The sequence below is a fragment of the Stigmatopora nigra genome, chromosome 2, assembly GCF_051989575.1.
Source record: "Stigmatopora nigra isolate UIUO_SnigA chromosome 2, RoL_Snig_1.1, whole genome shotgun sequence".
NCBI lineage: Eukaryota > Metazoa > Chordata > Actinopteri > Syngnathiformes > Syngnathidae > Stigmatopora > Stigmatopora nigra.
In genome coordinates, this window is record NC_135509.1 from 7,456,505 (window position 1) to 7,471,498 (window position 14,994).

General features: G+C 38.5%; 2 protein-coding genes across 2 annotated transcripts; one reads left to right on the top strand and one right to left on the bottom strand.

The window, feature by feature from the left end:
* Window positions 1–569: 569 nt before the first annotated feature.
* Window positions 570–6,282, bottom strand: mpi (mannose phosphate isomerase). The gene is made up of 8 exons (XM_077709629.1): window positions 6,221–6,282; window positions 5,320–5,447; window positions 4,236–4,436; window positions 4,016–4,157; window positions 3,762–3,941; window positions 2,988–3,161; window positions 2,124–2,332; window positions 570–2,057 (listed from the first exon to the last, which is right to left on the bottom strand). The coding sequence occupies exons 1-8, from the start codon at window positions 6,234–6,236 to the stop codon at window positions 1,839–1,841; spliced, it is 1,269 nt and encodes a 422-aa protein (XP_077565755.1). The 5' UTR covers window positions 6,237–6,282; the 3' UTR covers window positions 570–1,838.
* A 1,017-nt stretch (window positions 6,283–7,299) lies between these two features.
* scamp2 (secretory carrier membrane protein 2) lies at window positions 7,300–13,452 on the top strand. The gene is made up of 9 exons (XM_077711885.1): window positions 7,300–7,475; window positions 9,439–9,510; window positions 9,599–9,682; window positions 10,618–10,729; window positions 10,818–10,946; window positions 11,141–11,300; window positions 11,901–12,002; window positions 13,053–13,170; window positions 13,241–13,452. The coding sequence occupies exons 1-9, from the start codon at window positions 7,419–7,421 to the stop codon at window positions 13,388–13,390; spliced, it is 984 nt and encodes a 327-aa protein (XP_077568011.1). The 5' UTR covers window positions 7,300–7,418; the 3' UTR covers window positions 13,391–13,452.
* The last annotated feature ends 1,542 nt before the right edge of the window (window positions 13,453–14,994 follow it).

The following is a 14,994-nucleotide window of genomic DNA, read 5'->3' on the forward strand; positions in this document are numbered from 1 at the left end:
TATATCATGTATATGTACACGTCTGTATAAACACACACATACTTATATATTTACGTACATGTATATACACATATTTATATATATGTATATACACACATACTTATATATTTATGTATATACACACATATACTTATATATTTATGTATATACACACATACTTATATATTTATGTATATGTATATACACATTTATGTATATACACATACTTATATATTTATGTATATGTAATACACATACTTATATATTTGTATATACACGCTTATATATTTATGTATATGTATATACACATACTTTTATATTTATGTATATACACACATACTTATATATTTATGTATATACACACATATACTTATATATTTATGTATATGTATATACACACATACTTATATATTTATGTATATGTATATACACACATATACTTATCTATTAAATATGTTTTGTCAGTCCTACCAGTCAAAATAGATTGGGCATCTGTTGCCGTCAATGACAACAAATAAGTTAAAAAAAATTAAATACAAACTAATGTAACAGCACAAATCTTTTTATAGAATCATTTTGTCTGTTTTTTGCAATTCTCATGCTACAGCAAAGTCTTTCAGAAGGGATGAATAACATCATGAACAGCAAAAGAATGTCAACAGTCATCGAGAGAGATCTAAAAATGAATTAAATGTTGGACACTGAAAAAAATGACAGCAGTAACTTCATTTAACAGAAACGATACAGAATAATATTCAAATGCTAAACATCACTCATGGAAGTGGAATAACTTCTGGCTAGTTGGAACAAAGGGCACTTATATTAGTTCATTTCATTTGCAAGTTTTGATAGGGGGACATCTACAAAATTGTAAAAACTTTGCTATATGTATTATACAAGTTGATGCAGCATTTTGTGTTTGTACTCCTAAACTTAGATTTTTTTCACAACTTTTAGTCATGCATGTTTTTTGTTTCATTTTTTTCGTATAGCGGATCCTCTTAAATGGAAGTCTGGGATGATAATCTTCAATTTCAACCTAACATTTTTACTCAAGGTAAGTCGTATTTGGGTGATGTTTTTGTGTTAGCATGCTAGCGCTTAGCCGTTTACTACCTTCAAATTTGCAGTTTTTTTTTTGTTGTTGTTAATACTTAACATTACCTTCACTTATCACATGGTCTATTTTTTTATTCGCCGTTTACGATATTGTTGTTAAAAAAAGTATTATTAAGAAATTTCATTTGTCTTTTTCCTATAAAAAAAAAATAATATTTTTTAAAATATTTTTCAAATGAAATGTTATTCTCAATGCATTGACAAAATAAGAATTCAGTCAACATTTTTAAGTCTTGGTAAAGCATAAATGAAATGTGTAATCCTCTTGAAAAGACTTCCCTTAAAAAAAAACCTAAACAAATGATTCCAAGCTAAGTTTTTGTCCCACTTTGGGCATTCCACTACATTTTTACCAATAAAAAGTAGTCCGGTAACATGCAGTAGTAGTCAATTCTCAACACGTTAACATGCATCAGACAAACTATATCATCAACTCTTTATGGACTAACCAGCCCATAAGATGCAAGTGTGAGCATAACATAGGTATGACATAGCATAACATATGGGTAACTACTAGAAAACTAATAAATGGAAGAACAGAATTTTTGGGGGGATTTCTATTAGATTTGTTAGAATTCCTCACAGTTGTAAGATTCAAGTGATTAAACTAATGTGCAAGTGACCAATCCGCAGTACTCCGTAGTCATTGGTCGCCACCAACAGAGACGACGGGCGTCCAATCCCTTCCAATCGGCAACAACGCCCGCTCGCCGTCCTCCTGAACGTGGAATCTGGCATTTTTATAGTAAACAGCAAGCCCGAAACATGACCACGCCCACCGGAGAGGTAACGTGGAGGAGCAAGCTCTCGTTAGCCGACACGAACAAAACGTCGCCGCGCCTCAGGCCCACGTCGGACGGCGCGGCGGCCGAGGACGCCACTGCGTCGCCTTCGACGACCAGCAGGATGCTGGCGCTGTCGACGGGTGTCACGGTGTACTGCTTAAACGAGGCTGGAACCTAGACCAATCGAGATAGGGGTTACTTAAGCACTTTTTTTTTAAAGACAAATTAAGTTTTCCTCACCTGTATCCTCATGACGGTGAAGTCCGGCACGGGGGGGTCGTAGACGGTGACGTAAGGGTCCGAGGTGTCCTGAACGGGCGGGAAAAGCTTGGCGGTGGAAGGGGCGGGGCTGTAGTCCAGCATTTCGCAGAGGGTGTTGACGTCAATGTACTTGGGGGTCAGCCCGGCACGCACTGTGTTGTCGGAGCACGCCATGCACTCGATGCAATCTGGTTCATTAAGAAAAGAATTAGCATTCTCAATCAGGTAAACAAGACAGATTTTTGACAAAATGATGTGGTTTAGTTTCAAGAGTTGCGGGACAGGACGATTGGTCGCCGGTCAAATGGTGACAGAGTTTACTGTTGAAACCAGCTCTCAAAATTATATTCATGAAAGAGTTTAATATCTAAATATTTACTATTTTCAACAGTACTTATATATGAAACAGTACTTAGATATTAAACAGTACTTAGATAATTAACAGTACTTGGATATTAAACAGTACTTGGATATTAAACAGTACTTGGATATTAAACAGTACTTGGATAGTAAACAGTACTTCGATAGTAAACAGTACTTGGATAGTAAACAGTACTTGGATAGTAAACACTACTTTGATAGTAAACAGTACTTAGATAGTAAACAGTACTTAGATAGTAAATAGTACTTAGATATTAAACACTCATAGATATTTAACTCTCGCTCAAAGATGTTAAACTGTCTCTCATGAATATAATTTTGAGAGTTGGTTTCAACAGTAATGATTAATGTAAAATTATGAATTATAAGTGACTGAACTGGAAAATCTAAATATTTCCCTTTTGGCTTTCCTCCAAAAATTTGAAATTGTAATTGTATGCAAGCCTATTTAGTGGGACCAACCTCCGTACAGGTAGGCGTGAGGTTCGTTAGCGCCCAGGAACATGGCCTGATTGGGATCCAAGCAAATGTGATTGAGAAAGTAGATGGAAAAGCAGCCAATGTCTCCCGGGTACTGGGAATGGAGGCGGAGCAAGAGCTCGCCGTTACTGCTCTCTGTGTCCTTGCCTGCCGCGCCTACATGGACACAAATTGGATACAAAAATGGAGTAAAAGCATTCTTTTCCATTTTACAGCAATCCCTCAAATGTCGTGGTTAATGTAGACCAAACATGGCCGCGATAATTGGAAAATCGCCAAGTAGGGTCACCCTTATTTAAAAATTAAAAATGTTTTTTTCCCTTCAGTGCTGAGTCGCAAAATTGGCATCCACTTATGAGTTTTAGAGTGGATTTTCATATTTTTATGAACTTTAAAAAAAAATGAATATATATGCCAAATATATTTTAAAAATATTTTTTTATGGACTTAAAAAAAAAATTGAAGTTCATAAAAATGTGAAATTCCACGCTTTTAAAAATAATGAATAGCAGAAAAAATCCGGAAGAAGTGAATTCGCGATAATCGAGGGAAGACTGTTTAATGACAATTTAAGGAATTTAAGCCTTTTATCCAAAATAGTACAGTGATTTACAAAACAACATTAGAGTATAAAGCATGTTCAGATCTGTTTATTTAGTTTCAGTGTTTTAAGTGATAATACGTCAATATTAAATGTCAATGTAAATAATAATAATAAAAGGTTCCCATTGGTTAGTGGTGATGCATTTAACTCACCTTCTTCCGTGACCCTCTTAACAAGCATGTTAAGTTGATCCACAAACACTTTCTTCTCACAGTTCATCATCCTGGTGAAGCACTTCTTCAGCGCCTGGCCGACGCGTCCGGCATGGCCCACGCTGGCCCGCAGCTGCTCAGCCGCTTCGTTGCCCACCAAAGCACGGAACTCAGGTACGACTAAAAGCATCATCACATACCCCTAAGCGTTACTTACACGTGTGAGAACCACTTCAAAATTCACTTCAACTTACACTGAATGAATCCCAGGATCTCCTCTACGGGCCTGAAGCCACAAAGGCCTTCAAACTGAGTCAGAGCGATGGCCATCTCCGGTTTGTGGTTATTGTCCGGGTAATGCTCTGGAAATTGAGCGTGTAGACGAGCAGCTAATTCCTGAATAGAAGGAAAATAATTAATATAATCTGGCGTCAGTTGGTAGTCCCCCAAAAAAATAAAAGTGCTCGAACTGACCCTGTTAGGGTGAGCCTGAATGGACAAGGCGGTGTTAACGGACAGAACTTTGAAGAGGAAGGGCAGCTTCCCCTGAAAAGTGTCCTTGACCTTGGAGCCCAGGCATGCTGGGAAATGGGCAATCCACTGGCCCAGAGTGGTCTGCGCGATCCTGTTGTCTTTAATCTCAGCGTCGCCTTTTGGGTGGGCGCCCATCCACAGCTAGGGAATGCAATCAAAATAAGAAGTGTGGCCGGACGTTTGGTCGCCGGTCTTTTGGTCCCCTTTGGTCAAATGGTGATAGAGAGTTTACTGTTGAAATCTGCTCTATAAAATTATATTCATGAGAGAGTTTAATATCTAAGTACTGTTTAATACAGGGGTGGGCAAACTACGGCCCGCGGGCCACATTGGGCCCGTTAGGTTTTTTAATACGGCCTGCAGATGTTGTCCAAACGTTTTTTTTTTCCAAGATGGCGACGTCACGCAGAAGCCAGTGGCAGTAGCTCTGTCCACTCTTATTTGTTTTTTGTGTTTTACAGCCCATCTATCTTTTTTTTAAAATGAAATTTTAATATTTCTTAATACATTCCTTTTTACTTGACTTTGTACTTAATACCTTTTACTTGAATGATGAGCGATGGGTATGTTAATACTTTAGTCCTTTTTTTCCAGTTTATGTTTCATATGTACTGTTAACGAATGCACTTTTTTATATGTATCCTATCTTGTGCTGACCCGGCTCCATCTGTCAAATTTTTAAAGTCAATGTGGCCCCCGGGCCCAAAAGTTTGCCCACCCCTGTATTAAACAGTACTTGTATATTAAACTCACTCTCATGAATATAATTTTGAGAGCGTGTTTTAACAGTAAACTCTCTGTCATCATTTGACCGGCGACCAAACGTCCGAGCAGCAAAATAAGAAGGATGGTGGACCACTGAGAAAGAACGCAGCGTGTCGTCTGTGTGAAAATGTCAACGCAAGTGATTGACCTTCCCAACAAACCCCGCAGGGACGGCGGCATGCTAAATAAAGCACGTTAGCAAACAGAGTGTGAAATGGGCATGTATTATCTTGGCTGCCTAAGTGTATTTTCTACACACCTCTGCATAAGGTTTGCCCTCCTCGATGACGGCCAATGGGTCGCCGCCAACAACCAGTTTGGCCACTTCGCTGTCCAGTCCTACCTTTCCCCAAGCGTAGTTTTGTACTGAGCATGTCAGTGGAAACACTGAAATGAAGGCAAGCAGGTTTAATTCACTTTCGACCCACCCAAAAAAGATCAATTCAGTTGTTTTGGGTTCTGCAAGAAAAGTTGTAAGGTCATATTTACGTAGCAGTTGAGTTGGGTAACAATCTTTTGCAATAGCTTGCCTTTATGAACTAACAATAGCACGTTGGAGCATAATATCGGCGTTAGACAATGAAAAACATCATAAAAAGGTTATGACAGGAGAAAATATTCCACACTGTACAGGATTAACAGTTATAAGTGTTTGTCATGCAAATATTTACTTTAATTACGACTTTATTACCGTTGGTCTCCGGATGTTCCGAGTTACGGGCCAACTCTGTAATGCACCACTGTAATGCAACTGCCTCGTAATACGAAGCACATCAGCAATGAATGACGCTTCGGGATTAATGTCAACGTTTAAATGAGACAAAAACTGCACAATTTTATGTATTTATTTGGAGGTGGCTAAATGGGCGTTGATGCGACGGGGTTACGATCCAAAACAAAGCAAATTTTAGCTCCCACTAATGCATCCTTAGCTAACACAATGGTGCGTTCAATGACATCCCAGCTGTTTTAGGACAAAAGTATCTGGTTACTTTATTAAGATGTAATCGACAGGCTAGCTAGCTGGCTGGCTACCTTTAAAAGTACACGTTATGTTCTGGAACCAGTAGCTCGTTTTGCTTAATGCGTTGAATTATTTGAATGGATTAAAAAAACGCGCAGTTGGATGATTTAGAGTTGCAGAGAAGATATGCGCTCACCTCTTACTTCCTCCATGACGACCAGCGAACTGCGAATTGGGTGTGACGTCACAGTGTTTGGCCCTTCGTTGTGAAAGCTTCCGATTGGCTAATATATGTATTGGCAAGACTTATGAAAGTGGGCAACAAAATAGGAATTTTGTAAAAGTAAATCTGAAATTGTGACTCGATCGTTTTATAGTGATCTCATTAGTATTACATTTTGCAAACCATTTTTTGATGGGAACACGTTTTTTTGTATTTGAGTCTGAATATGATTAAATAGTTAAAAAATACAATTCAACTTTATACAGTTTTAGTGAAATCGGTACTTAGAAATCTGAATTTCCTAAATTAAATATAATGCACAATATATGCAGTTTATTTGTTTTTTCTGAGATCTTGTGGACTGTTCCTCAGATAGTTAATTGTAGGATTATGTTTTTAATATTTATTCAATCATATATTTGCTATTAATGTAAGTGGCAACTCTAGAACTATTTTTAATATTTGGGTTGCGCTTCCAGATTTGCGCGTGGCGCTGTGATGACATCTATCGAAACAAAAGGCTAGACGTCGAAAATCGGAGTCCACGGTGCAAGTAACTGGCAGCCATCTTGAGTCAGTCGACTTCTCCAGCGGCCTCTACTGCAGCACCAGGTAATTTTCTCCACTAAAATATTCCCAAAATTGAATTATGGTCAGTTTTTGCAATCGTTTTGTGTTCATAGCAAACTATATTAACGTGGCCTTTATTCAGGCTGGATTATGAGAAATTATAAATAGTACAAAAAAGTCATTCATTTTACAATTTTCTCATTCTTGCAAGGCTCGCGGGTACTTAAATGGAAATGCTGTCAAATTAACACATTTCCAACGTTAATGCAAAACTCAATAGTTTGAAAATCGGTCAAAAATTGTGCAATCTACAATTCATTGATTCGCATGTGATTTTATGATGTACATGCTACACCGAATCGCATGGAAGCAAAATGGCCGATGAGTGATGACGTTTAGAACTATTGGCTCGCAGTGCGCATGAGAAGTCTATCGCTGTAGATGTGTTGTCTATGACGTAGCCGTCCAGTTGTCTGACCGCGCATGCGTGTTACACGTGAGTCAAGGAAGTAGATTGAAGAGGAAACTTCGGCGGCGTTAAAGAGTTCGTTGTTTATTCCCCGCTCATACAGGACTAAACCATCGAGAGACCTTCAGAAAAATGTCGGCGTTTGATGACAACCCTTTCGCCGAATCGGCTGGCGTCAACCCTTTTAATGTAAGTGCTTTATTTTGTACGTAAGGGAGTGAAAGAGACCAGCTCAGCTGCTGTCAATTCACTCGCAATGCGAGAAGGTAGCCGCTAGCTAGCATCTCAGGAAACTTGATGGGTGGATCTCAATGGGAGGGCCTAAACGTCAAATTTCGTTACTATTGGACGAATGCTTAGAATCGACAGCTTTTTCAACCAATCAGCGATCTTTACTCTCTTACCGGGTGGAATATCTCTTGGCCCAATTGTAGGAAGTTAACGTGTAGCCAAAAAATAATGTTAGTCTACACTTTTTAACCTCGCTCAACCGAGTTGACAAACGTTTCAGACTGTTATTGATTGAATGTATTCATTTTTACATGTGGATGTAGGCCATGGCGCTCCGGAGTGCTTATTTAGTATTGGTCAAAGTGCTTTTCCTCATGGACATGGGCCAATCAAGCCATAAACCTATTAACATATCGGTTTTCCACTTCGGCTGGACAGCAACGAGAACCTGACTAAGACAATTTTGTACTTTGGGCTTGTTCAGAATCGTTTTGGCATCAAATGATGGCTTAAACAACCCAACAATATTCTCTCGAATCAAATTTTCCATTTTAATTATGTCATAATGTATACATTGGTAAAACCAGAGCTCAAAGTATAGTTAACTTTGAGGTAAAGAGGATCCACATGTTAATTGTCATCAAGTATATTTGCATAGCTATATGAACAGATTTATACATTTCTAACACCGTAAGTAGAATTGAATACCATCCTGGTGACACACCTGGTGATAAATTACGGGACACTGCTTGGGAATGACTGGTTTATGGGAATCACATGTTACCATGGTAATCTAGTCACACTGCAATGTTTTACCAGCACGATGAAACGGCAACAGTATAGTATGCAACTGTTTGACTGTTGGGTGGATAGATGAAGCTAAATAAATACACTTTGAGCATCATGCCCGCCTGGTCCTCGCTCCCAATCACGCACACTGGGATCACATTCATTTGAGTAAACAGATTTTAGCTGAAATGAATACACATGATTCAATATACTGACACAATGATATTTGTAGAGATCAACATCCTTCACGGTGGATGTGTTCTATCTCACTTCCTGTTTCACAGAGGTTAAGTCAATTTTTGAAGTTTTCTCAAGTCTTCCTACAATGTTTTTTGCAATGTCATCAAAAGGTGCAATCCAAATGTCATATGGCTTAATAATATTTCAAAATAGTCATGCCATGGCAGCCAGTGAGTCGATATATTTTAAAAACGAGATCATTTTACCCGATTTCGATCCTCTAAAAATAATGCAATCGGGCCTTATTTTCCATCACATGATCAGATCTGGGACATCTCTAGTTACTAGTTCCCTATCACCAGTGTCCATTTTTTCGTAAGCGTGTAAAACCTCCAGTTGGAAATCTAGATAAAATACTTTATGCTAACTTTACCAAGTTCCATCCCACTACCACATTTCATCAAAAAGTGTAAGTGCGTGCAAGCAGACTGCAACCTCGTTGACAGGAAGGAGTCAATTGTTGAGCGTGGCTGGGAATGTTCCCAGGTGCGTCCGGCACTGATAAATACCGTCCGTCACAGTAAAGTCCCTTTTGACCGCGTTGATCACTTGACCAGAAAACATTATTTTCTGTCCAAATCATTTTGGACTCTCATTCCCATAACAGAGGGCAAAAAGTACCAAAACCACGTTTTTTGAAGAAAAAAAATATTCCTTGTAGGAATGTATGTGAGTCAGTGGTATTAAATTACTGCATACACACTCAAATGAGAAATATTTGCTATCATGTCTTGCTGCTGAAGAATTTGAAACAAAAGTTCAGCAAAAAGATAAAAAAGATTCAGTGTTGCATTTTGAATGTGATAAATAGTTTGTTTTATTCATTTTTTTTGTGGTTGAAAACAATTTAATGGAACATGCTTTTATTTTTTTTATTTTTTAAATTTTCCAGGACCCAGCAGTTACTCAGGTGACAAATTCCAGCATCGAACCTGTTGACCAGTTCAACCCTTTCCCTGCCTCAGTAAGCAAATCTACTGCTTCATTCACTATCATCTTTGTAAGCTTCATTCGTCTTAAATATGTCTTGTATTATGATTTTTTTTTTGGAGAGCCTGGCTAGTCAAACCACAGCAGCATCCACTTCACCCTATCAACCTGCAGTGCTTCAGCCATCTACAGAACCCACTCCCCAGGTGACTCACATATGTGCAAACACAGGGTTAATACACTCATTTGACCTTTTATCCAGTATCGTTCAGTCATTTTGCAGACTTGTAGTCTTCTCAGTCTGCTTGTGGTACCTCCTCAGGTAGCATTGTGTCATCTGAGCATGCTCGGGGATCACACACACCTCAGCTCAGTTTACACAATTTCATGCCAGTCATTGTTTTTCAGGTTATTTGTTAACTATTCATGGAGTTCCATTACTGTTCATCAATCTATTGGCCACAACTGTGTTCAAAATACCACACAAAAAACCGTACCAGTCCGTGGCTTGGTTTTTTTGTGTCAATTCCCACTTGCAAAATATGGAATAAGTCTTTGAAAAGTAGGCAGAAGCAAAGTTTAAACATAGACAGCCACTCTCGAAGGAAATGGTGTCATATTTTGGTGCTCGGACGTTTGGTCGCCGGTCAAATGGTGACAGAGGTTTACTGTTGAAACCAGCTCTCAAAATTTTATTCATGAGAGAGAGTTTACTATCTAAGTACTGTTTACTATCTAAGTACTGTTTACTATCTAAGTACTGTTTACTATCTAAGTACTGTTTACTATCTAAGTACTGTTTAATATCTAAGTACTGTTTAATATCTAAGTACTGTTTAATATCTAAGTACTGTTTAATATCTAAGTACTGTTTAATATCTAAGTACTGTTTAATATCTAAGTACATTTGACCTGGCGACCAAAAGACCGGCGACCAAACGTCCGGTCAAGCATCTTTTTTGCTGCCACATTATTGGTGCTTAGCAAATATGCTTGCTATACGTAAAATATGTTTTTGCTGATTCGCTGAGGAATAAATCTGCATTTGTGTGGGACTTTAATCGTGGTTGAGATTAAAAAAGCCTCTTTGCTCCAATGAAGCGTGTTTTCAAATTCAAACCTCTGTCGGTCTCCTCCTCAGGCCACGGCCGTTGCGGCGCAGGCCAACCTGCTGAGACAGCAAGAAGAACTGGAGAGGAAAGCTGCCGAGTTGGATCGCAGAGAGCAGGAGCTGCAGAGTCGAGGCTCCACAGGTCAATAACGGCCAAGGGTCACTCATCCCTGCCATAGGCGTCTTTAGTACTCTTTCTAATACTGCATTTGTTTGTGTCGTGTCGTCAGGTAAAGCAAACAACTGGCCCCCACTTCCCAGGAGTTTCCCTATCAAGCCGTGTTTCTATCAGGATTTCGCTGAAGAAATTCCCACCGAGTATCAGAGAGTGTGCAAGATGATCTACTACCTCTGGATGTGTGAGTAACAACTAATATGCTCTGAGATGCCACCCGATGGGGCCAGAGTTGGTGTTGCCAGTTATGACGGAATAGTTTATGCGTTACTTTGAATGTAATTTTTTTTGACAGGGTTGTTGTTAAAAAAAAAAAAAAAACGGTTTTGCGAACCAATGCTCACTTTATAATTCCCTCTTTTCACTCTCCCCACCCAGTCAACTGTGTGACACTGTTCCTAAACGTGCTGGCCTGTCTGGCCTACTTCACCACCTCCGCTACCTACGGCGTAGACTTTGGCCTCTCCATCCTGTGGTTCATCCTTTTCGCTCCCTGCTCCTTCCTCTGCTGGTATCGGCCGGTCTACAAGGCCTTTAAGTAAGTGTACCATTGTTAAGGGATTTTGAAAATGTTCTTTACCCCTTTCGGGGACAGTTATCACTTCATTAAACGTCTATACAAAAGTTAGCGTGACCGGACGTTTGGTCGCCGGTCAAATGTACTTAGACATTAAACAGTACTTGGATATTAAACAGTACTTGGATATTAAAGAGTACTTGGATATTAAAGAGTACTTGGATATTAAAGAGTACTTGGATATTAAAGAGTACTTGGATATTAAAGAGTACTTGGATATTAAACAGTACTTGGATATTAAACAGTACTTGGATATTAAACAGTACTTGGATATTAAACAGTACTTGGATATTAAACAGTACTTGGATATTAAACAGTACTTGGATATTAAACAGTACTTCGATATTAAACTCTCTCTCTCTTAGATATTAAACAGTATTTAGATATTAAACTCTCATAAATATAATTTTGAGAGCTGGTTTCAATAGTGAACTCCAAAAGTTGGCATTAGCTTATCTTATTCTCTGCCTGCCGAGGTCACAGAGTTACTGCAAGATTGTTGTCCAAAATCTGCATTCTATAATTTTGATGTCCTATTTTTGATTCTTCCACCATCTTCAGGTCCGACAGCTCCTTCAGCTTCTTTTTCTTCTTCTTTGTCTTCTTCTGCCAAGTGGCCGTCTTCATCATCCAGGCAGTGGGAATCCCGAGATGGGGCAACAGGTGAGTGCCAAAATTTAAAACTATATTCTCAATGCAGCATCTTGCTTGCCTTTTTAGCCACATTTATTTATTTTTCTTCCGTTTTCCCATATTTCTTCTTCAAATAGAGTATTAGTTCATCTCATAATACACCATTGGTTAAATGTTCTGGGGCTTCCTCATTCAAACGACTGGTGAAAACTCCAAATTTATGATCGTAGGTGTACATGGCAAATCTAATGTTTTAGTCAACCTGAGTTCAATTGAATAAGCGCACGTCTACATTTTTCCTCTTTGCTTAGTTTGCTGTTATTGTGTTTGTTCACTTATCAACATTGTTTCTCCTCTTCCTCTCCCACTTGCTTGATTTTTCAACCTTCAGCTTCTCTGCTGCCTTTTTTTACTGTAAGTGCCTGCCCCCAGTTCCCACTTTTACCTCATTCACATGTTACATTTTTAATTTATCTTATTATTTATTAATTTTTTAATCTATTATGATTTTTTTAATATTAATTCGAAAACAAAATCCTATTAATTCGTCTACTTAATCTCGCGTGTATGTGTACTTTTTGACAATATGATCATGTCAGTTTGGTCAACCACTTGCCAACTTTACTTAAAGGTGCGGATTTCAAACTGTTTTTTGGTCTTGATAAACAATAGAAAACTGGACATATAATTGTTTTAATTTAGTTTAACTGTCAATGGCAGCAAATCAGTTAAATGTGGGTCGATTGATTGGCCGAAAACCAAAATATGTAAATATAAAGTGGAAAAACTGAATATGTTCTTTATTTTTAACGCTTTTGCGCATATTTTATTAATATAGTAAGACAAATGATACATGTACAGGCAGATATGCTAATATGAAGCTCAAAAAATAGAAATTTAAAGGTCAACAATTTCCTGTAAACAAATAACTATCAAACAAGTTCATCCAATCATGTCGCCATGGCAACCCGAGTTAGCAGAGATTTCCAGTCGTAGTTTGACGCCCCTCTTTCGACCCCCGTCCCTCCCCAACCTGTCGGGCCACCCTAAAAACGTGACTTATGTGTTTATCGGCTACAGCGGTTGGATCGCCGCCTTCACCGTCATCAAAACGTCCAAAGCGGTGTGCGCCATCATGATCATTGTGGCCATCCTTTTCACCATTTGCGCCGTCATGTCCGTCATCCTCCTCAAGATGGTAAGAAATCGTTGTTTCCGTCCACCAAAACCGAGCCCGTAAGCTAACTGTTAGCATTCCCGGCCTGCAGGTTCACGGCCTGTACCGCCGGACCGGGGCTAGCTTCCATAAGGCCCAGCAGGAGTTCTCACAGGGAATTTTCACCAACAAAACATTCCAAAGCGCCGCCGCCAACGCAGCGGCGTCCGCCGCGCAAGGCTCTTTCCAAGCCAACAATTAGCAGAAGCTACGGTAAAGCGGTCAGGTCACGGTTTTCGACATTACAAGGTTGGGGGTCGATCTCCAACCTTGTAATGCGTCGACCTTGAGCCAGGTGAAGATGCACTCGCCGACACTCACCAATCACGCCTATTTGGCGACATCATCTCGAGAAATGGGAACCACACCAGGTGCATTGTGGGTGGAGGGCAAGAGAGACGTTGTTGACTGATGGCTCCTTTCACTCGGTCTTGGCTTTGTATATTTTGTGTGCACTTTTTTGGGCAATGCTCATCAGTTTATGTGCGTGGCGTTTTGTTTTGATTCTTTACAATCGTGAGGTTTTTTTGCGCGTTTTTGGCGATTTTTTTTTGTTGACAGATGGCAAAATATACCAATCATATTACGACTTAATGCTGAATGGGAGCGAACGTAAAAAAAAGGTTAAAATGGTTTAGTTGTCGTGTTTTGGGTGACAAAATCAACGTTGGAAAACTAGTACGACAATGCTTACTTTTTTATCCAATTTTGGATGATGCTTGGTTTTCACATTATGAAAAACAATACGTTGCGAGATTGTTAATCCTCCTGAAAATGACAAATTATTGATTATTTTTTATATATATTCAGGAATTTAAACCTAAACCTGACGTTACTCCAACAAAAAAAATGTCAATTTCGATTTCAAATTCGAAAAAATGTTTTGTACGGATGTATATTTTCTGTGCCGTATTTGTTTATGATGAAATATCAGCTATATGAAGGTAGATGAATGACATGTTTTTCAATCTCTAGAAATTTAACATTTGATCCAGAATTCAGATGGTAGGGTGACAAATATTATTTTTTTCCCCTAAATTTATACTGTGTCTCATGAAGTCAGCTGCTTTGGGTATGAATATATTTAATATAGCATCTAATAATAAAATGCTTGGCTTTCAACCCATGTGTTCATCTACTTCATTTGACCCACTTTAATATATACAGTGTTCCCTCGCTTATCGCGGTTAATGGGGACTGGGACCACCCGCGATAAGTGCATTTCCGCAAAGTAGGGATTCGCCTTTAAAAATGCTTAATTTGAATGTAATTCCAATTTCTTTTTTTTTTTAATTTTATTTATTGGTTTATTTTTACCCCCGTATACAGTACGAATACGGGAATACGGGTAGAGAGTGAAATTCATGTTATAACAAAAAAAACTGTAAAATGTTGTTTCAATGTAATATTTGTATTTGTGTTTTTTTTTTGGTCCAAAAATAATCCGAAGCTCTGCGTCCGCGTTAACTGAAGCGCGAAGTAGCGGGGGAACACTCTAAACTATAGCCATATAATTTTCTAGATTGTTTATACTACAAATGGTATAGAAGTAAATTTTATTAGTTTTTTTAGACACATTAAGCAAGATTAATTTTGTTGTAATGAAATATAAGCGGCTGTGAAATAAGTGTCTTGTGTACTGTTTACTAAATACACTAAAGCTTTCTGTTGTAGTTACAAATGTTTTTCAGAAGGGGGCGATATTGTTCAGGAGGCGCATCTGCTGGAAACCCCTCAGGTACATTTTTCTCCATTCCTTATTTTGTGCTAATTATACCAAAAAAACGTATTTTTTATGTCTAGTAA